Below are 21,303 nucleotides of genomic sequence, written 5' to 3'. Positions count from 1 at the left end.
ACACTTTCTAAGTCAAACACGTTGGCAGAGCAAAAGTGGTGTACGATGGAGGTTAGATCAAGCAACAAAGGTTGACCTACAGGAACAAATTCAAATAATACCAATGAACTGAAAAGGCAGATGGACATTCAGAATAGAGTCCCCCCCCCCCCCACATACGAGGAATTTTGCTTTGGTGGTTGGTGCCACACATTGAGAAGGTGGGTGTATACAGGTACTAATATAAACAAATGTGAAATATGATATAGTAGTGGAAATACAATTAAGAGTGCAAGCTTATACTAGGATGAGGAAATGGTATTCAAGCGAGTGTCCCTGGCCTTATGAGGTGGGCTTTGGTGGGGAAGAAACTGTCCCTATGGTGTGGTGTTTTGGTCCCATTGGATTGCAACCTTCTGCCAGAGGGGTGAGTCCGAAGGAGTTTGCGACCATGGTGAGAGGAATCGGCCATAATTCTTCCTGCTCTTTGCAAAAACCTGGACTCGTACAGGTCCTGTAAAGATGGAAGGTTTCAGCTGATCGTCTTCCCAGCAGAGTGAATGATGCACTGTAGTCTGCTCTTGCCCTTAGCAGTGGCAGTAGGGTACCAGATGGGTGGAGGTGAGGCAGAGCTTTTCCTGAAGTCCACAATCATCTCTGCTGTCTTCAGGGCGTTGAGCTCACGGTTGTTCCCTTTGCACCAGGATACCAGGTGATAAATCTCCTTTCTGTAGGCAGGTTCATCCCTGTCCGAGATGAGGGTGCTGTCGTCTGCAAATCTCAGGAACTTGACTGACGGGTGGGTGGAGGTGCAGCTGTTTGTGTAGAAGGAGAATAGGAGTGTTAAATGGTCAAAAGGAAACATTACGAGGACAAATGATTCCAAGAATACAATCACGGTTTGCCTTATAAAATGCAAATACTAAAATGACAAATATATTTTTTTCTGGGCGTATGTGGACTGGACGGCTTTTCTGAAGTGCAGCGTCCCACCGCGTCAGAGGCTGCACTGCGTTAGTGGCAGAATCAGGACCATGGCTCCTTATGGATTGTTTGTTACTAGGACTAACCTGTTATTGTTCTGGTCACTAAACAGTTTGGGCTGTTCGTAAGGTTTGTACGATTTCTCACCTAAAAAAAGGTGTTACTTTTTTCCCCCTCCCTGTCTGCCACACCCAAATACAAGTTTTGTTGAGAGGACCATGTACACTTACCTGAGTGAGCGCTGCGGGAGTTTTGAAGGATGCCAGTCTAAGGTGGATCTGCCATGATGGCATGTGGGCACAGGCCAGATTGCCCAGAGGGTCACGTAACTAGCAAATTTACACTTTAAAAGCTGTGGCTGATGCGTGAATCACAGAGTAAACAGTTACTGATGTGTGTTCCGCACACAGGTGGGACAGGTCAGGCATGGGGGGGGGCGTTTACCCACAGATGCAGAGAGGGGCAGGCAGTGCCCCCTACTGTCCGAAAAATACACTGAGGAATACGGCGGCAGCGAGGGAGGAGCAGTGGCGGCTAGCAGGCTGGGATCCGCCCCAGGCTGAGCAGGAGCTGAGCCGGATTGGCGCCCAGGTGGGACACAGCCCGAGATGGCCTGTAGCACAGCAGCACATCCACCAACCTGGAGAGACACACTGCCTCTGTAACTGGGCTGCTTATATTCTGTTTAATATGGGGATTGAACTTACAGGGTAATGCCTCTCCTAGCAGATGCAGAACCATTTCAGAGCTGCCTTCCTCATCTGAGGGCTGTGTAGATCAGCTGCTGTGTGATGGGGCCAGTCCCCCCCGAGGCATGCAGCTCCACCCGGCCAGTAGGGGCAGCAGAGGTGATCTTGTGTCATCTAGCTATGCTTTGGTCAAAAGGCTTTCTGATAGTGAGGTATGGTGGTGGAGCCTGTGTTCTGACTGGACTGATGACCTCAAAGCAGGATAATGAGGACAGATGGTAATTAACTTGTGGGAGAAGGTTTTCACATTTCTCGCACCTTATTTGAAAACGTCAAATCTTGATCTCAGACATCGCACCCTCCCTCACCCAGAGACCCCTCCCACAGGCTCCTGTGCATCTCTGGGGCCCAGCTGATGATGTGACAGTCAGCTTCGTTGTTATGGCACCCGGCTTTGCTTTTATGTTCTGGTTCTGTGACAGAACAAGGAGAAACAAAGGTCAAATTCAAGCGCTGTGAGTCCCCGGGGCTGGGGGTGGGGGGGGGTTGGGTTTGGAGCACGGATCACAAAGCTCCACCTGAAAGGTACCCCCCCCTTTATGAAAAGGTACCCCCCCTCCCCCACCGCTAGAACCGTCAGGCTGTTCTGAGCTCTCCTCCACCCCAGAGCCACAGGTCAGGTGGTTAGAGCTGCACCAGGGGCTCATTGGTGCCCCCTGCAGGCACGCCTTTTAATAGCCCCTGTGGGGATGATCATGTGTGATTTGGCACTACGGCACCTATTTGTCTGCATGTAGCACCTAGAGGGGCCTCTTTCTGTCAAGCTCTGCATTTGGTGTGGGGAGTGACCTCACACAGCTAGCACCTGGCCGGCAGCTATGGGGTGAGACGGGAAATCTGGGGGTGGCTGTGATGCAGGTCTGCATGCCAACAGGCGTGGGTGGCACATTGGGGGGGGAGGGGGGTGTCACGCTTCGCACTACTGCTGTGGGCCTGTCAGACCCAGGAACCTGCTACTAGAGACAAAAGCACATCTCCAATGCTTGAGCCGCGACTTCAAAGAGCAGCTCTGACCTACATTTAAATTTACACTCTCCTGGGTGCCAGAGCCAGAATTCGTCAAGCATCCATAACTTTATATGTGAGCTGAAGAAGTAGTTCTGCTTTTTGTAACGGCAGAATCACCTCACAGGATGGCAGTTTTTTTTTTTGACAAAGAACTAAGAAGCAGGTCTTCGGGATGAGAGCTACTCAGCCGAGGCTGATATATCTGCCTCCAACTGTTGCAGATGAAGTCCAGGGCAGGTGTGAGCAGCCCCTCGCAGCCTCCCAGCCCCACCCCTGACGGCATGCACTCGAACCCATGGACAGGTGTGTGTCACTCCGTATCTGTCGTGGGGGGTCAGGGCTAGAAATTAGATGGACAGGAGGTAGAGTGTGTTTTTGAGTATTGGAGACCAGAGCAATGAAACTGAGCCTGGTGGTAAGAATGAGCTTATACCGCAGCCAGTGTAATCAGTGATACCAATACCAACCTTTTTTCACTAACAGCCTGCTGTAGTTTCATGCGTTGAAAATGAACATGAACACTTGTAATTCGTACTTCAAAATTCCATTATAAAAGAACAATCAATGGCCTTGACCTTGCAAGATGATATATTTTCTCTGCCTAAAGATCAAGTGTGTAGTTACAACTACATACTTGACAAAAGTAAGGACGTTTGTCAATCTGTCAAATGTATCCATGGTGGGGGGTGGGGGGGCTTGCTCAGTGAAATTTGCCAAGCTGGGGAGAGGGAACCCCATTTGGTGTATTTTGCATTTGGGGCCAGTGGGTCCACTCACCTGGTAAAATGTTTTGATTGAGAAAAATAACTGTGGAAGTTAAGTACCATGCCCATGGTAAAACAAAAGAAATGCATTTTGTTCAAACTGTCTGTCATAATTGGCCACATTGTTGACCCCTGGTAATGACACTACAAACGAACCCGCCTAAACGGTACAAAACTTCAGTTAAGTATTACTAATTGCGAATGTGCAGCATCTAAGCTTTTCCACCAAAGATTCATTCATCAAAATATGGGTTTGACATTTTACTACATCACTGAGTCACATCCAAAATCCACGGACTGTCCATTTTGCTCCCAGCAAATTGTCAATGGGTTCTCCATCAGCTGGGGTCATTATTTATACATCACTCACAAGGCTCATGTTACGGTGTTGGAAAAAGGGAATAGATATGTGACAGGGTGCGTAACAGAGCGCTGGAGACAGTTTTAATTACGGCTTTGGAAACAGAAAGCTCTCGCTGAGGAGTGCAGGCTGGCGTGATGACTCGATCTTGGTTTCCTTGCATTTCAAGTAGTCCAGCGATTATTATGCAAAAGAAACCTCAACAGACATATTATGTTAAATCGGTGGCATCACACCATAAGTATCTACACACGGATCTAATTTCAAATCAACATGAAATTTTATGTAGACAAGCTTGTAGCATATGAGGAAATCTCTCAAAACTAAGTCCCATCCTAGCAGTTGGACTGTTGAAAATCTGTGTTGCTAACGGTCTAAACTAGGTACCGCACTCATACCCCCAGTGGATTCACAGTTAGTAGAAGTTTCTCTGAGGAAAAAAAACAGCCCTGCAAATGCCCTCCTAATAAACCACACCTTCCCTGGGTGAATAGCGTTGCCACCAGTCCTGTAACATTCCTGGACTCTCAGTCAATCAGAATCAGAATCAATCCCATCCCATCCCTACCCTGTCCTGCCCTATCCTGCCCTGCCCTGCCCTGCCCTGCCCTATCCTGCCCTATCGGTTGTTTCCCTGTTTGAGCAAGTGTGACCGGCCACCCTAAATGTTCAGTGATTGACCCACACCTGTTCCTTATTATTCCCAGCCCTATTGTTTGGTTTATTGTCAATGGCCCGTACCTGTTTCTTGTTTAGTCCTGGTTACCTGTGTATATGTCCCTGTCTTTGCCCTATTCCTTCTTGGTCATTGTATGCATTAGCTGTTGGTTTGTCTGTGATCATTGCAAACGGTTTTCCTTGTGTGTCTCAGCCCCTGTTTATTCTCTCCTATTCCCCCCCCAGCTTTCATTTTGACCCTTCATGGTCCCTTTTGTTTCTTAAGATTTTTTTTTTTTTTTTTTTTTTTTTTTTAATCAAACTTGTTTGCTTTAAGCCAAACCAAAAAAAAATTGCACACAGTGACACCATTCCAATGGCTTGTTTTAATCCTACATGTAATCTCCAGTATTTGGAATGCATTATTTTTACTCTGTAATGCCATACCTTATTCTGTTACTTATGACCTAAAATGTATTGTAACAAATAGCATGTACTCATTACATTTTACTTATGCTGCCCTAGTTAACACACAAACTACACAAATTTTAGTCTGTAATAATATAAAATATATTTTTACTAACCTAATCTTTGAATATGGTGCCAGTGCACATACGGCAATGGTCACCAACTACCCAACGCGTGTGTAGCAGCTTGTCATGAAATAGTTTGATTGGCAGAAAGTGCAGCTCGTTCTTTCAGTGTATTTCATTGCCTAAAAAGACACAGTATTGTCTTTTTCTACGAATCTCTTATAGCTCTGAGTGTGTGATTTACGCACGTATACAAAACGCTCAGATTCTGAGACATTCCGTGTCCTGTAAAAATTTGTTTTCTTCCAGGACAGACGGCCAAAATCCATGGTGGTCCCAGAAAATTCTGGATGGGTGGCAACCCTATGCATGCAGCTGGGTTCCAGATCTCATGGAGTCATTCATCTTACCTAGAGGTGTCCCCATGCTTATGACAGCTATTTAGCTGAATACAATTATTTTTATTGTGGCAGTTTCTGGAATATCTGGAATCTGCAAATCCGTCCCAGAGCGAAGCTGTGACACAAAACTGAGATGAATATATTGTAAGACATCAGTTTATCATAAAAGTAGTTTTTTTAAGTTTGTCTTCCTCTTTTGTTATCAGAATCATATGGGGGGGGGTTATATTTTAAATACGGTACTTTGTAGGCTGCAGTGGAACACGCACTGTGTGTGAGTTTGGACGCTCTGCCTGTGCACTGTGGGTTCTTTACTCCTTTCAGACACACACAGTCATGTAATCTGCCATCTCTAAGCTGCCCACAGTGCATGACTGTGTGTGAAAGGCCTGGCGACGTGCTCAGGATACAGTACGTGGCCCTTCCCCTGACTGGAGGTGGCGGGCAGTGGGATGCGTATTTTACTGTGGATAACAAATAAGAAATGCAACACAGCTGGTAGTTTAAAACATATATTTTTAGTATGCTGTCACAAATCTGTTTGTGTTTTATCTCCTTCTATATATAAAAACTTACAATAAAGTTCACACATATCGCATTACAGTATATATGACAGACTCCATCCTATGCTGATTTTGCAGCTCTGCTCTCCCGTTGCCCTGACCAGGATAAGAGAGACAGATGGAGATGCCGCTGTGTCTAGAGCGCACCTCTGTGTGTCTGAGATGTTTGTGTCAGTGTGGTTCTGTCCTGTGCTGCATCTCTCGTCTGTGTGCCTGCCTCTAACTGTGGACCCGTCTCTTTATGAGTATCTGTGTGTCTGTGTTTTCCAGTCTCTGTGCTCCAAGATAAGTGTATTTGTTTCTCAGTGTGTCCGCCTGTGTTTTTGTGCCTGTGAGTGTCTGTATATTTGTATGTTGCTGCTTCTGCTCACTTGCTCTCTCTGTCTCTCTCTCTCTCTCTCTCTCTCAGTAGTTGACGGCACACAGCTTGTAAGGCAGCGGTGCGGAGGTCAGTCCCGGGGATGAGGTCAGGTCCAGGTCCTCGGTACGGACACCCTGCGGTGGCTGGAAGCGAAACCTTTGCAGAAGGGCAGCGAAGAACAAGAAGAGCTCCATCTTGGCGAGGGTCTCTCCCACACACACCCTGCGGCCTGGGGGGGGGGGGGTTGGAAACAATAGTGCAATCAGAAATTTATTCTGTGTTCAAGTTTTTAATTGTGGTCACAGGTCTAGTAGTGCACCCATTCTATCACATGCTACTGCAGTGTGTGATAGTGTTCGGCCAGGGACAGCAATGTGGGGTGTCATGGCAGTGTGTGTGAGAGGCTGGCGGGGGGGGGGTGGGGGGGGAATCTGACCTGCAGAGAAAGGTATGAAGGCATCCCTCTTGACAAAGTGACCCTCTGCGTCCAGGAAGTGGCCTGGATTGAACTGCATGGGCGTCTCCCACTGTGTCTTGTCATACAGCACGGAGGTGAGCAGTGGGATGACGAGGGTGCCCTGGAGGACAGGGGGGTGGGGGAGGGGTTAGCTGGTGTACCTTCACATTCAGCCTCTACAGACAGCTGCGTTTCCCAAGGTCACAAGTGCTCTTGAGTAGCTGTTCCTGCTCTAAGAATGCAGAATGTTGCAAGCTGCTCTGAGTGGCTGGCTGCTAAAACAGCATCGACCCCCTCAGTCCAGCCGGATCCCCTGCAGTCCTACCAGGCACACACAGGTGTGGACGATGCTCTGATACCCTTGCTTCACAGATCCAACTCCCACCTGCACAAAGCTGGCACCATAGGGTCAGGATCACGTTCTTTGACTTCCCTGGTGCATTTAGCAGCATCCAGCCTCTCTCACTTGGGCACAAATGCTTATGGGAGTCTTACACAAAAATGTTCTGAGAGCAGATCAAAAATGACTGGTTCAGAGCAGAGAGATAACCAATCGGATTATAGAGGGGGTGGGACCAAGACATTTAATTGCTTGGACCCACCTCCTCAATAATTTTATTGGTTCTCTCTCTAAACCAGTCATTTTTCTTCCTGTCCTCAGGGCATTTTTGTGTAAGGTAAACTCCCAATGGTGGCACAAGCTCAGGACAATTCAGCTTCAGTCTCCTGGATCAGGGACTACTTAAGTAACAGATGACAGTTTGTGAAGCTCCGGAACTGTGTGTCAGAGACAGTGGTGAGCAACACTGGGGCACCTCAGGGAACCATCCTGTCCCCCTTCCTGTTTACCTGCTATGTTAGGCTTTCAGCTTTTGCCATCCACAAGAGTTCTCTGAAAACTCCTCCGGCGATGAGTCAGAGTAAAGAGGACCATTAGCGGAGACTGTCATGTAGTGCAGGGACAACAACCTGCAGCTCAGCATCAGCAGGGTGAAGGAGTGATGGAGGACATCATGTATAACAGGGGGCCCCTGAGACAAGTCACCACTCAGGGGGAGGAAGTAGAGGTAGTGCAGGGCTACAAGTACTTGGGGGTACACTTGAACAGCAGACTGGGCTGGGTGGGCAACACAGAGGCGTTATGCAAGAAAGGCATTATGCACACACTGCTCTGAGGAGGTTTAGATCTTTTCATGTTCTATCAGTCCCTAGTGGCCAGCATGCTATTCTGTGCTGTGGCCTGCTGGGGAAGTGCCATCAGTTCAGGTTACGGCAAGCTTCGGAACAAACCCATCGGGAAGGCCAGCTCCGTCTCAGGACTGACCCCGAACAAACCCATCGGGAAGGCCAGCTCCGTCTCAGGACTGACCCCGAACAAACCCATCGGGAAGGCCAGCTCCGTCACAGGACTGACCCCGAACAAACCCATCGGGAAGGCCAGCTCCGTCACAGGACTGACCCCGAACAAACCCATCGGGAAGGCCAGCTCCGTCACAGGACTGACCCCGAACAAACCCATCGGGAAGGCCATCTCCGTCACAGGACTGACCCCGAACAAACCCATCGGGAAGGCCATCTCCGTCACAGGACTGACCCCGAACAAACCCATCGGGAAGGCCAGCTCCGTCACAGGACTGACCCCGAACAAAGCCATCGGGAAGGCCAGCTCCGTCACAGGACTGACCCCGAACAAAGCCATCGGGAAGGCCAGCTCCATCTCAGGACTGACCCCGAACAAACCCATCGGGAAGGCCAGCTCCGTCACAGGACTGACCCCGAACAAACCCATCGGGAAGGCCAGCTCCGTCACAGGACTGACCCCGAACAAACCCATCGGGAAGGCCAGCTCCGTCACAGGACTGACCCCGAACAAACCCATCGGGAAGGCCAGCTCCGTCACAGGACTGACCCTGAACCCACTGGAACCAGGAGCAGAGAAGAGGATGGTGGCAAAAACTGGACAAAAACCGCTTTAGGGGGCGCTATTCTGGATCACATATGGCCACCGGCGCATTCCACCACAATGTGCCAAGAAACACGATTGGGGATCGCTCCTGCCTGCCCCCATCAGACACCACAGCACCTCCTCGTAATGCCCCCCCATCCCCGCCCCCACTCCAACCCCCAGCCATAAGGAAAAGAACAGTGCTGCTTTATTGCGCATTACCATCCACTCATTTATTTTCATAATTTAATTTTTCCCCCCAGTGTACATTTCATTAACACTCCATAATATTCAATTTTTTTTCAGGTTTGTATTTGTGTATCTGTGTACCATCTTTGCATCTGGCCTATTTTTCACTATATCTATGTTCATCTGTGCTCTGCGCTTAGAGTTTTATCCCTGCAGGAACACTCAGGTGGACGATGCAGGAATGATACAGCAAGCATCACTGATTTGGTTTATAATGCACTTTTAGGACTAAAGTGAGTTCTGTCTCGCAGTGCCCGCTGACTCTCACCTTGGGAATGTGATAGTTTCTGAAGGTGGTGTCCACTTTGGTCTGGTGTAGCAGGTTGCTCGGAACCACGTTTCCGAAGCGCTGGATTTCGTGCACCACCGCGTCAGTGTAGGGCATGTTCTTGCGATCCTCCAGCCTTGGGGGGCGATCTCTCCCAATTACTTGCTCAATTTCTGTCTGAACCTTGTCTGGAAAGGGAAGTTTGGGGAGAATACTGTGCTTTGCTTGCATTCTGTGGCATAGGCGTGGACGTGATCAGGCGGATTCGCGTTTTCTGCATAGTTTGTGGTGTGTGAAGTGTATTTTAATTTCTATTTCTGTAGCTTTGTTGGTCGTGTGTGAGTACCGCAGGCGTGGGGCTCACCCTGGATGCAGGGGTATTTCATCATGAGCAGCAAGCCCCAGCGCAGGGTGGTTGAGGTCGTCTCTGTTCCCGCAGCAAAGAGGTTTGCAACTGAACTCACCATGTTCTCCTCATGAAAGTATTTGTTTTGGTTCTTTGAGTCCTGTCATGCAACAACAGGGAAGTTGGCAAGATTGGACGTGACTCAAGAACTGCAGCACCGGCTAATAGTTTCATTTGGCAGTTACCCAATTATCTAATTTTATAACAATTCTATGACAAATATTGATAAAACTTTATTCAGGGGGACACTGTTGCTTTTGATTTGGTTGCTATTTATTGTGGGAATGGCAAGTTACTCAATAACCAAACTAAGAAGTTCACCAGAGGAAAATCATCTAAGCTTCTTATAATTTTTCATGCTTATGTTTATGCAATACAGTATTAATCCTGTACAGGGGTCTTCATTTGGTGGGCTGCGGTCCTGATCCAGACCAAAACACCAACAGTGGACCTTGGCTTTGAGTCACTGATGGAATTTGGGCCTTGGGGATAAATTAGTACACCTGATCTAGTCATAACAGCTGTAGATCCCTCATTCAGCCAGTAGGTGGAAACATATGAACGTCTTTATTGTCATTGTATAGGTACAACGAAACTCTAATGTAAGACAAACTCCCACACTTGATGCATGTGGAGCCGAAGAGCAATAGCCTAGTAAGGGCACCTTGCAGTCACACAGAGAAGCTGTTGTACTCAAAGAAGCTCCCTTAAAGCTAGGACCCATTTAGCATAATGGTACAAAGTCTCTACCAGACCAATATCACAACATTTGGAGCAGGTATATTTTTTGGAGTCTGACTAGTGGATCCATCCAGTTTATACCGTCTTTCAACACAAGCACTGAAACCTGATGTGAACAGTGAAAGTGAGGAAAAGGCCCGGTTTATTTATATACACAAATGGATATTATTCACTCACTCTTTGCCTGCTTCCATCTGGCAGAAGGTACAGGAGTATCCAAGCATTCTCTGCCAGGTTCTACACCAGCTTCTCCTCCAAAGCTGTTAGGACTCTTTACTGGCCCAGTTGTAATCCTGACTAACCATCAGCATTAGCCACCTTATCCAGTTGACACTGCCCAACACTGCACCATTTTCTACATCTGTGCCATATAGCCACCTTATCCAGTGGACACTGCCCAACACTGCACCATTTCCTACATCTGTGCCATATAGCCACCTTATCCAGTGGACACTGCCCAACACTGCACCATTTCCTACATCTGTGCCATAAAGCCACCATATCCAGTTGACACTGCCCAACACTGCACCTTTTAATACATCAATACCATATGTCTGTGGTAATTTTACGTCTGTTGTATTTATTATTTATACAGTAGCCACCGAATCTGTTATACTGTGTGGATACCCCTAGCTCCCACGTGTTAGTGTATGTATATTCTCTGTTACCTATTTATTAGCTATTATTCTCATTTTCCGCTCTCCCTCATGTGTTACACTAGTCTTGCTTACAGTCTCTGCAATTTAAGTATATATACTGCACTGTAGTCCAGGAGAACATGATTTCAGCTGCTGTATGCTGAGGATTGTATATAGATGGAATGACAAAGACCCACTGGACTTGGGGAGCCTCCAGCAGTATTGTGGCCTCCTCTCACCTTCTGCCTGGCAAGGAAGGAGTCCATGAAGCTCCTCAGGTCATTGCTGTCCAGCTCGGACCTGCGCTGTTGGCACACCTTCCTGAAGTAGGCTCGGTTCGTTTCTGTGTTGCGGAGCATTTTTTTGACGTCACCCAGCAGCCTGCCCAGCCACGGGAACATGTTATATATCTGCAGGGAGGAGGAGAGCAGGAAGAGGGAATGTGATGAGGCTCTTGCCAGAGAGCGGCACAGCAACTACAAAAAATATTTTTCCTTTTCCTTTCTACTTCCATAATTTTTTATGTAATACTTGAAATAAATATTTAGCTTTTCTTTCTTTCATGGAAGGTCTCCTTCATGCACGTAATTATTTCATTGAGCCCATTTTCAAAAGCTGCTCACACTGCTGTTGCATAACCCAAGTTACACGACAACCCCTACGCCACACCCCCATGCCACACCCCCTACACCAAATCCCACAGAATACAGAACGGCTTCGGACAAAGCAAGAAGCCATCTATTCAGGACTGCTGAAGGATCAGAAGTGCAACATTAAGAACATTTTTTACAAGAGGGTTATATCCGAGTATTGAGATATTTCCTTGGAAATTCTTGGAGTGTGCTATAATAGTGGCGTGTTGTGATTGACTACGTCAGTAAATCGTGGGAAGAAAATAACTTAATTTTGCTGAGCTGGTGCTGAGGGAGTACCTGCAAACTGCGGGAAGCGGACAGACGGATAGTCTCATTGACCCGAGACTGCAGTTGCAGGAACTGCTTGTCATCATACTCAAAGCGGTGGCCAAACACAAGCTGACAGATGACGTTGGAGACGGCAGAGTTGATGCTGATCATGGGATTGAAGGGCTCGCCTGGCCAAGGAAGATAAGCGTTAGCGTGAGGCTGGCTGTAGCGTGAGGCTGGCTGTAGCGCGAGCTGCAGGAAATGCCGGATGGCGTGGAGGCTGCCGCTCACCGTGGTGCTCCTGGAAGACAGCTAGAAGCTTCTGTGCCTCTTCCACAATGCGGTCCTCAATGGTGCTGCGGCCCATGCCGAAATCTCTGAGGGTGCTCAGCGCGAAGCGTCTCATCGTTTTCCATGACTCACCCGTGCCGAATATAATGCCTTCCGGAACAAAGGCTGTCTGTGAGCTCATAATCTCAGTGACTCTGACTGCCAGTGTGTGATTACCGATGTGGTCTAGATTTCCAGTGTGCGAGTTCCCAACAGAGTACCGACTCGAATTTTAAAGTGCATACTGAGGTATATACACTATATGGACAAAACTATTGGGACACATCTCTTAATCACAGAATTCAGGTGTTTCATTCAGACCTATTGCCACAGGTGTATAAAATCAAACACCCAGCTATGCAGTAGAGCCCTGCATTGGGACTGGGGTCCCATGGGACCCAACGCAATTCTCACGGGAACAGGTGGTTTTAAGTTTGAAGTAGACATGGCTGCAGTGCGTCATTGATGCTCTGGACTGTGCTGTGAATCGAACATTTAAATGAATCTCTTTTTTTACTATTCATAGCTAGGACCTTACTACATGAAATGTTCTGACGTTAGAAGCTTTTGTGAAAGTTAAGCTATATATAAACAAACAGTGAAATAACCAATTAAACTACACAGAACAAACCATATAACTTTCTCCAAAGTGTACTTTTGTAGAAAACTTACTATTTTTCTGCTGGTAGCTACTAGTTCAGTAGTAGAGCATGACTATATCTACTTCTAGAAAACTGCAGTTAACTCTGAATCCCCTCTTAAAATGGCTTTTTAAATATGGCGGCGGTTCATACTGGAGGAAGTATATAATTACCACTGGTGCAGTTATTTCATCAAGGAGGACTTTAAAATGCTGCCTAAGAAGTACCGTTCAACTGGAAATATTTTCTTGTATACTGTCTGTTGGTTGTGAGTGGAGCTTAGTGTGTGGTTCCCTGTGTCAAGTCTCTCTCCCTGCCTTGATTTCAAATACATAGCCAGAATAATTAGGGCTTTATAGGAGTTACTATTTTGTAGTGAAATGCGTTCCTTTTATTTTATCCTTTTATCTTTATTAAAGTTAAACGACTCATTTTATTATGATTCTCCATTCTGATCTAATTTTCTCTAGCCTCAGAGTATTTGTTTTAGTGTTTTTCTACACCAGCGTTCAGTCATTTTCCTCCAGTAATGCATGTCCTGCTCACCCGTGCCCTTGGTTATGTTGCCCAATGCAGTGGTTAGCCCTCTCTCCCCGAAGGTATCGGCCTGGGTGACGAGAGCCTCTTTCACAGCCTCGTAGCCGGTGATGACCACGTACTTCTCCTTGCCCATGTGGAAGGTGAAAACGTCGCCGTACTGCTCGGCCAGCTGCAGGTAGAGCGCGTTCAATCAAATTACCACTACACGTAATCTGCCACTGGTCTGTAGTTTTCAAGAAGCTAGGACCCATTTAGCATAATGGTACAAAGTCTCTACTAGACCAATATCGCAACATTTGGATTATACGCAGTAATATACGCAGTATTTAATATCAAATACAAAGTTTTTAACTAGCAAATTAAAAAAAAATCTCAGTTCTTGTAGTTAAATATTATAGCATTTGTTTATATGGCTCATTTTACATATTAAGAATACCATGCCATATTCTGACGGACATTTTTATCAAAATATTTTTTATCATGCCGGGGGTGTCTGCTGTTCCCTGAGCACATGCCCCTTTTTCAATATCGGGGAAAAACACCCGGCCGGCCACGCCCTCCCTTTCGAAAATCTGTCCCTCGACAAGTATGTGTTTAAAAACTGAGTCTGTGTTACTTTCCCTCAAACATTTTACCGCCGACGCTCATGTATGGCCACGTTTGTCGGTTCCATGTACAGATTGTTTCACCTCCCTCACAGGCGGTCTCTCGCGTATCTGTCACTGTCAGTTTCAGTGTCAGTTTAAGTTTCAGTCGCCTCTCTATCAGTCTGTTTCACATGCCCTCGTCAGGGTCAGTCTCTGCCGTCTCCCACTCAGAATTACAGACTATCTCACCTTACACATTGTGTCCTGAGGCCGGTCCGTGTCAAGAATGTTGAGGTTGCCAATGATGGGCAAGGGCTTGGGTCCTGGTGGGAATTTGTACTGTCCATCCTTTTTTGAGGACTTAAAGAGGAGGAAGAGGAAGAGCAGTGTGGCTAAGGCAAGGATAATTGTCACGAAAGCGCTGTCCGTCACCAGGGTCGTGAGCACCGACATGTCTAGCTTCTACGATGCAGACCGTCTGCGCGAGTCATTAGCAACCGACCACAATTAAAGTCTTGCACCGCCGCTATAAACTAGCGTCTGATTGGCTGGCTGCTTTCCGGGGGCGTGTGTTGAAATAGGTAAAGTGATGTAAGCAAAAGGTAAGGCAAGGCTTGGAAATGTAAGACAAAGGTTACATTGTCGGTTACAGTTTACATTATAGTAGGTCACAGGTAAACTTCTTAGTGAAGCCGTCTAATGAGATCTGGATCAGGTTTTTGAAAGAGTAGAGTGATTATTGAAATATGCTTACGTGTATTGTAAAATCAACACCAATTCCTCGTTGGTGAAAATTATTGGCAATTGCATTACTGGGAGTATGTTGGTGCTCTAATTTTTGCTTATTCTGAGTGCGGGCTCCTTAACGATTGGAGGTTAATGATTGGCGATCACCACTGCTGCAAGATCAGCCTGCGCGCGGTGACACTGGGGTATAGACCGTGGGTTTGTTTGCTGACTCCTGATGTGTGTGTTGTGAGAAACTCTCTTTGGACTTGCTAATCTGTGACCAAGTGTAGGACTGTGTACCTGTGTCCCAGGAAACTGTATACAGTAAAAAAAATATTTCTGCAAATATATTGGGGATATATTGAATATGAAAGTATCAACATTAATTGATTTAAGAACTTTGCTTCCAGTGGGAATCTTATTCCAAACCATATTACTGCTAAAAAGTGCTCCCTATGTACTTTCACATTTCATTTTGCTCTTGAATCAGTACTTAAGGTAAATTATTTTGCAGAGGTGACCTTGTTTATTTGTTTAAAATGTGACCGAATTGTAGAATATATCCTCATAATGAAATATTTAGATCTGATGACTCTGCAGACCATGGGAGATGGTCAGCTTCACTTTCATGTTCATCAAACCACTCTGTCACCAGTCTTGCTGTGTGTATTGGTGGGTCATTATTCTTATACATGGCACTATCTTCAGGGTACAATGCTTGAGTCACTGGGTGAACATGGTCCTCCAGAAAGGGTTGGTAGTCCTTGGCAGTGATGCACCCATGTAGAACAAGTAGTGGGTCTAGGGAATGCCATGATTCCACAGCCCAAACCATCACTAATTCACCGTGCTGCATTCTGGGTATGCAACAATCTGGCTGGTAAGCCACTTTGGGGCTTATCCACACCGTAACTCTCCCAGATGTGGGAAAAACAGTGAAGGCGGATTCATCAGAGAATAATACATTTTTCATATTATCTACAGTCCAAGATTTGTGCTGCTTGCACCGTTGAAACTAATGTTTGGCATTGGCATGCGTGACCAAAGGCTTGGCTACAGCAGCCCAACCATGAATATTGACCCTGTGGAGCTCCCAATGAACAGATTTGGTGGAAACAAGAGAGTCAAGGTGTACATTTAATTCTGTTGGGCAGCTGTGGTTTTATGTTTTTTTGGATACAATCTGGGTTAGTGCCCAGGCTTCCCTTTCAGGCAGCTTCCTCTTGCATCCACAGTTACTCCTGTTGGATGTGGTCCGTTGTTTGTGGTGGTATGCCGACATTACCCTGGATACCGTGGCTCTCGATGCACCACAAAGACTTGCTGTCCTGCTCACAGATGCGCCAGTGAGACACACACCAACAATTTGTCCTCTTTTAAACTCTGATATGTTGTGTGGATTGGAATATTTTATGTACAACTGTGCTGTTGCTCTGCTAATTCAACCTTCACACTCTGCTCTTACTTATGGAATGTACAATCAGTGAAGACTGGCCACTGGCCCACATGTATATAAGTGTGAAACCTAAAACACTATGTTGGCTTGTGTTTCATTGTCCAACCCATGTATATAAGTAATTGTTTTACAAACCTTATTTAATTTGCCCTACCTGCAATTGAGTCGAGTACGTTCACCCAACCATTTAAAATAATGTAATCCTAGTCATTTATTAAAAGTTAAATGATTGTTTCAAATGAATGACTTACTACTGCAGGAAATAAATTGAAATGTTTTTGCGTTCTGTGTGCTATTGAGAAAGTGCCCAGATCCTCCGCATACACTTTGCTCCACGTTACTCTGGGTGTTGGCAGGTAATGCAGGGCTACATGAACCAGTACTGAGGAGGTGTGTGTCTCGTTCAAGGCCAACAGGGACACATGGGTGATTTTAAACCCTCCCCCTGCTGACATATACACTTGCATCCCCAGTAAATGTTATCTAGTAACAAGGATCGCAGGTGAGGAGTAAGGTAAAGGTGAAGAAAGATTGAGCCACCCCAGGTTTATGTCTGATAAAAGTCAAATCAGGTTATGCATATAAGAACCGGAAAAACGCATTTGCGTGGTGGAGCTGAGCCATCAGTTTCAAAGTCAGCTGACAAACTTCAAAGGGCAGACAGTTGTGATGGAAATGGCTCGTTTTTATGATGTTAAATCAAGCCAGTGTTTTATAATCGTAACACATGATTACACGGTGTATTTGTGTAGCATAATCAGCAGCTTCTCCTTTCAGACATCCTTCCCCGATTCATGTGTAGAGGTCGTCCCTGACTTGGCTAACTGAACTATAGGTTTTCCTTGCTCCATACTTCTGTTCTGCCCACAGAAGTGCAACAAAGTGTGCACTGTTAACCCCTGTGAGACTTGCGAGAGGATTGCAGAACTGTAGTTCCTTGAAAGCGTCAGTCAGGCACCTGTTACCATTCCTCTGTCGGATCACAGTGACCTTCCGTCGTCTCTCCTCCTTTCCATGTGTGCGTCATGTGCTTCTCTTTGCAAACTGCCACTTAGCTGCCCAGTGCCCAATGACACCACCTGTCACTACCCAGGGAGTAGCCAATGAACGGAAGGTTACCTACACCACTGCAAATGTTACTAAGTTAAGGACAGGTCTCAAGTTTGTGTCCTGTTACTGCTTCATTTTACTAATAATCAATCATGTATCTTTAATACATTGTCAATATTTTGTTCATAAACCTTCCTTGGTTGAATTACTTGGTGTGTTGTACATTTTTCCTTATGTTGTGGTCAGGGGCGCTGTAAAGGGGGGGTAAACGATGACGATTCTCAGGGCCCATGACTGAGAGGGGGCCCAGAGAAGCCCCCAATAAACTGTGTTGGGGGCCCTGTCAAGATTCTTTTCATGGGGCCCAAAATCCTTAGCAGCGCCCCTGGTTGTGGTGATTTACAGACAAACACTGCAAGATGTCGAGGTTTTTGGGTTTTGATACGATGATTTGCAGTGTATGCATCTATTTCAAAAAAATAATATTCAGATATAATTCAACAATTGGTTTTGGTTTATGATTCACTAAAACATTTTAAAGAAATATGTAAGTCGTTTAAAGGATTCTTTTGGCCATGCCAGTACAAAGCGCAGTGTAATCCGGGGAACTATAAAGAGCAGAGCGATGCACTTTATGTGCAGCAGGTGGCGCAAAACGTCCGCTTCCTTTTACATTGCGGAGGGCTTGCTAAGCTTTCAGCTATGCAAAACATTCTTTGCGGCTCGCATTTCAGGGCGCTAAGTGGTGTCCTGGTCGCCCTTAGACACCAACATTGGTCAGTGTGCCACGTGTACATATTCCTAAAGCTAAATCATAATTACTGTTGCTACTACTGCCGCTAAAGCGCGCTGTTTATTACTATTCATTCGTACGCATGCCCTGATGAGGAGCGTGAAGGCTAACCTAGTAATTCTTTGAAAACCAGCTTTCAGACTACTGTCTTAAATCACTGGTTACCAGAGACTGGTTGGTCACTAGTCAGCATTAACCAAACGATTGCAGTTCAACAGTCCTCAATGCCAAATTGTTTTAATATAAATTACGTATGATGGTAAAGCGTTAATGAAAGATTTAAAATAAGGTGATAACAACGGCAAACAGCATGCATGAAATATTAAAGGCTATGCCCTTGGTTCAGCGTGTGCACCGGTTCCGATAACACTATGTTTTAATTTGTATACGGATAGGGTTTTCAGTGTGTCAGCGTTTTAGTTTGTGCATTTGGCGCGAGTGTCTGGAAATTGTAAAATGCATTTCTTGTAAACAAAAAAAAAAAACAAAAAAAACAATGACCTTCGTGTTGATGACTTCCTTTGTTTTTTGTTAGTATAAAAAGATCATAGAATATCCTCAACCTAAAAACAATAGCCAAAATAAGCGCCAGGTATGGCAAGAGGTGACCCAGTTCCGTTGCAAGTTCACTGCAAAGTCAACACCATTGTTCTCGTAATTGGTAGACAGCCCCTACTCCCTGCATGGTCCCCGCAAGTAAAAAAAAAAAATAAATAAATAATATCTTCCAATGACCGCACTACACCACTGGCCAGATGTGCGTGTTTACTTTAAATACGGCTCTGGGCCGCGAGGCACCGCTGAGCGAGTTGGCCAATCAGAGGCGCCGGAGGCGGGGCCGCTCTGAAAGCTTGTGGATGGGAAGATGGACCAGAGAAGGCGCATAGCCGAAGGCTGAGGGCGAGCTGCGTGTGGCCGCCTTGGGCATCCGCCAGCGCGTGGTCTGGGAGGTGGCAGCGCATCGGTCGGCACGGGGATCGAAGTCGGTTTTGTGCTCGTCCGCCCATACAGGGCATCTCTTGGGGAGACCGGGGTTGAATCAGAGTGAAGTATACAATGGGGAGATGCAGCTTCCACTTTTCCGAAATGTTACCGGGATTTTAATTTGCGCCGGTACTTAATAAATAAGATCGGACTGCGCCAGTCGTTTCAGTACGGAAAGCGTGCAGCCTTTTACCCATTCTGAAGTTAGACAAATAGGCGCGACGCCGTGAACTGCGTCCAAGGGCATCGCGACTCCCATTCTCTATCCATATTTCATAATAAAGCCTGCGAAGAACGCCCATAATCGCCAGTCGCCCAGCTGCCATGGCACCGGCAATGGCATGGAGCAGCCCCTGACCGACAGCAAAGGCTGATTTTATCACTTCGGGCTGATTTTTTAATGTATCATTTTTATTCGCTTCTTTCAGTATGTTTTGTTGACTGTTCCGAGAGTCGTCGGATGTTCGCGACCAGGTAATTAATAAGGCTAAATGAGAGACGGAAAATACATACTATCTGTTATCCATATCTGTTTTTTTGTAATATATTGGTTACGAGCCGATAGATTCGAAGCAAACTCTCTGGCTTTTGTAACGTGTGCCATTAATCCGACGTAATGTAACTGTACGGATACGAAAGGAACGAACATCAAAACAATTATAGCAACAGAGAATAAGAAGGGCAGCTTTGCACGTAAACCGAAGTCGAAGGGCGGGCGAATCAGCGGGATAAGATTATTTTCGCCGGACGGAGTGGGCGCGTTTTACTTGTGTGTGTCAGTCGTGAAACTCAATCATGTTGTGGGGTCAGTAAAATGAGAAGCTGCTGGTTCACGCTTTAACAACAGACAGCAGCACTGAGCTACCCTGACGGCACCCCGACTGCCCGGGCCGTGCGCTGTCAAACACGACAAACACAGATCGCCTACCAACACTACCGCTGTTTATCCATAATAATGAGGACTAGCGGCAGAAGGGCCCTAGTCGGCTGCTGAGAAGGATGGGACGTGCTGGCGGACGGAGCCTCGGACCGCTGTCACTCCAACGCGCAGGTAATGCTTGGTTTGATTTTTACTTCGACAATCAGATAGTTGTCCCTTGGTAATGGATGACTGTGGGTACATCGATCGAGCTATAGGCAGTGGAAAGTAGCACATAGTTAAAGAAGGACCTGGAATCATGACGGAACTGTATATATAAGGTCCTTTGATTGGACAATTATGATGTTTTTAATAGGATGTATCTGTTAATTTATTTGTATGAAATACATGTACATTATAACCCGTAAATTACATATAATTATTTTTTTTATGCGCACAAACAAATGTCTTCTTAAAATACTGGTTATGAATTTTTATATTTAGAGTGTTTATCGTCTCATTTGGAGAAGCATTGGCTGTTTCCATTAACCCGATCGTAATACTTTGTCAAAGTTCAGTTATATGGCGTGACTGATTATTTCACCTTACAATAATAATTAGATACATTCTTAGGTAGGCCTACATTTGGACAGAAAACCCCACGGTACTATATTTACATTAATGCACATTGAAACACTGAATTAAAAGTGCACATGACAAACAGACAATAACTGTAAATATGAAATGCAAATATTTCTGCGTTTTCTTTACAGTATAAACGTAACGCACAGATGCTATTTTCTGCTGGACAATTAGTAGCCTTATTACACGGGCAGACCCGCAATGATTTGCTTCGAAAATTGACAGGGGAGGGAGATACAGGCAAATGGCCAAACGCCTTCGCTTTGTTGAGCTTTCTCGAGCAAGGCAGTTGCCAACTTGCACCAAATAGGAATGCTAATTAAGCTGTTTAAGAGCTTCTTCTTTATTTCCAGATTCCCCTTAAACTTTACTATAACAGTGACTCATAATTTATTGCCGCGTGGACAGAAATAAGTACAAACATATTTATAATGACGTTTTGCGTAATAACCATTCATTAAACTCCGATTTTCCTGCAGAGACCAGATCCTACCTGCATGTCATTATTTAACTTGTCAAAAAAAAAATGCCGACGTTATTATAACCACATATCCTTCACTAAGGTCTTTGTAAGATGTCGGTGGATTAAAAAAAAACAAAAACTCTTTAAGGTCCTACAAAATGCTGCGGGTCAAAGCTTCGGGGGCATTTCATGAGCAAAGACGTGTGATTGCTTCAGAAAATTATATGGCTGTTTTGAAATACTTTTGAACTATCAAACTA

At 45.8% G+C, this 21,303-nt stretch overlaps 2 protein-coding genes across 2 annotated transcripts in view; one reads left to right on the top strand and one right to left on the bottom strand.

The window, feature by feature from the left end:
* Positions 1-5,932: 5,932 nt before the first annotated feature.
* Positions 5,933-14,576, bottom strand: LOC125719198 (cytochrome P450 2K1-like). Its single transcript, XM_048993769.1, has 9 exons — positions 14,317-14,576; positions 13,487-13,649; positions 12,261-12,410; positions 11,997-12,157; positions 11,304-11,474; positions 9,644-9,785; positions 9,280-9,467; positions 6,797-6,938; positions 5,933-6,589 (listed from the first exon to the last, which is right to left on the bottom strand). The coding sequence occupies exons 1-9, from the start codon at positions 14,518-14,520 to the stop codon at positions 6,405-6,407; spliced, it is 1,506 nt and encodes a 501-aa protein (XP_048849726.1). The 5' UTR covers positions 14,521-14,576; the 3' UTR covers positions 5,933-6,404.
* A 4,356-nt stretch (positions 14,577-18,932) lies between these two features.
* Positions 18,933-21,303, top strand: part of ext1c (exostoses (multiple) 1c) — a 28,124-nt gene continuing 25,753 nt past the window's right edge. The window contains 1 exon segment of the mRNA XM_048993770.1: positions 18,933-20,130. The gene's annotated coding sequence lies outside the window, so the exon portion shown is untranslated.

Source organism: Brienomyrus brachyistius, chromosome 23 (assembly GCF_023856365.1).
Source record: "Brienomyrus brachyistius isolate T26 chromosome 23, BBRACH_0.4, whole genome shotgun sequence".
NCBI lineage: Eukaryota > Metazoa > Chordata > Actinopteri > Osteoglossiformes > Mormyridae > Brienomyrus > Brienomyrus brachyistius.
Note: the sequence above shows the minus strand (reverse complement) of the source record. Positions and strands in the feature narration are given on the sequence as shown.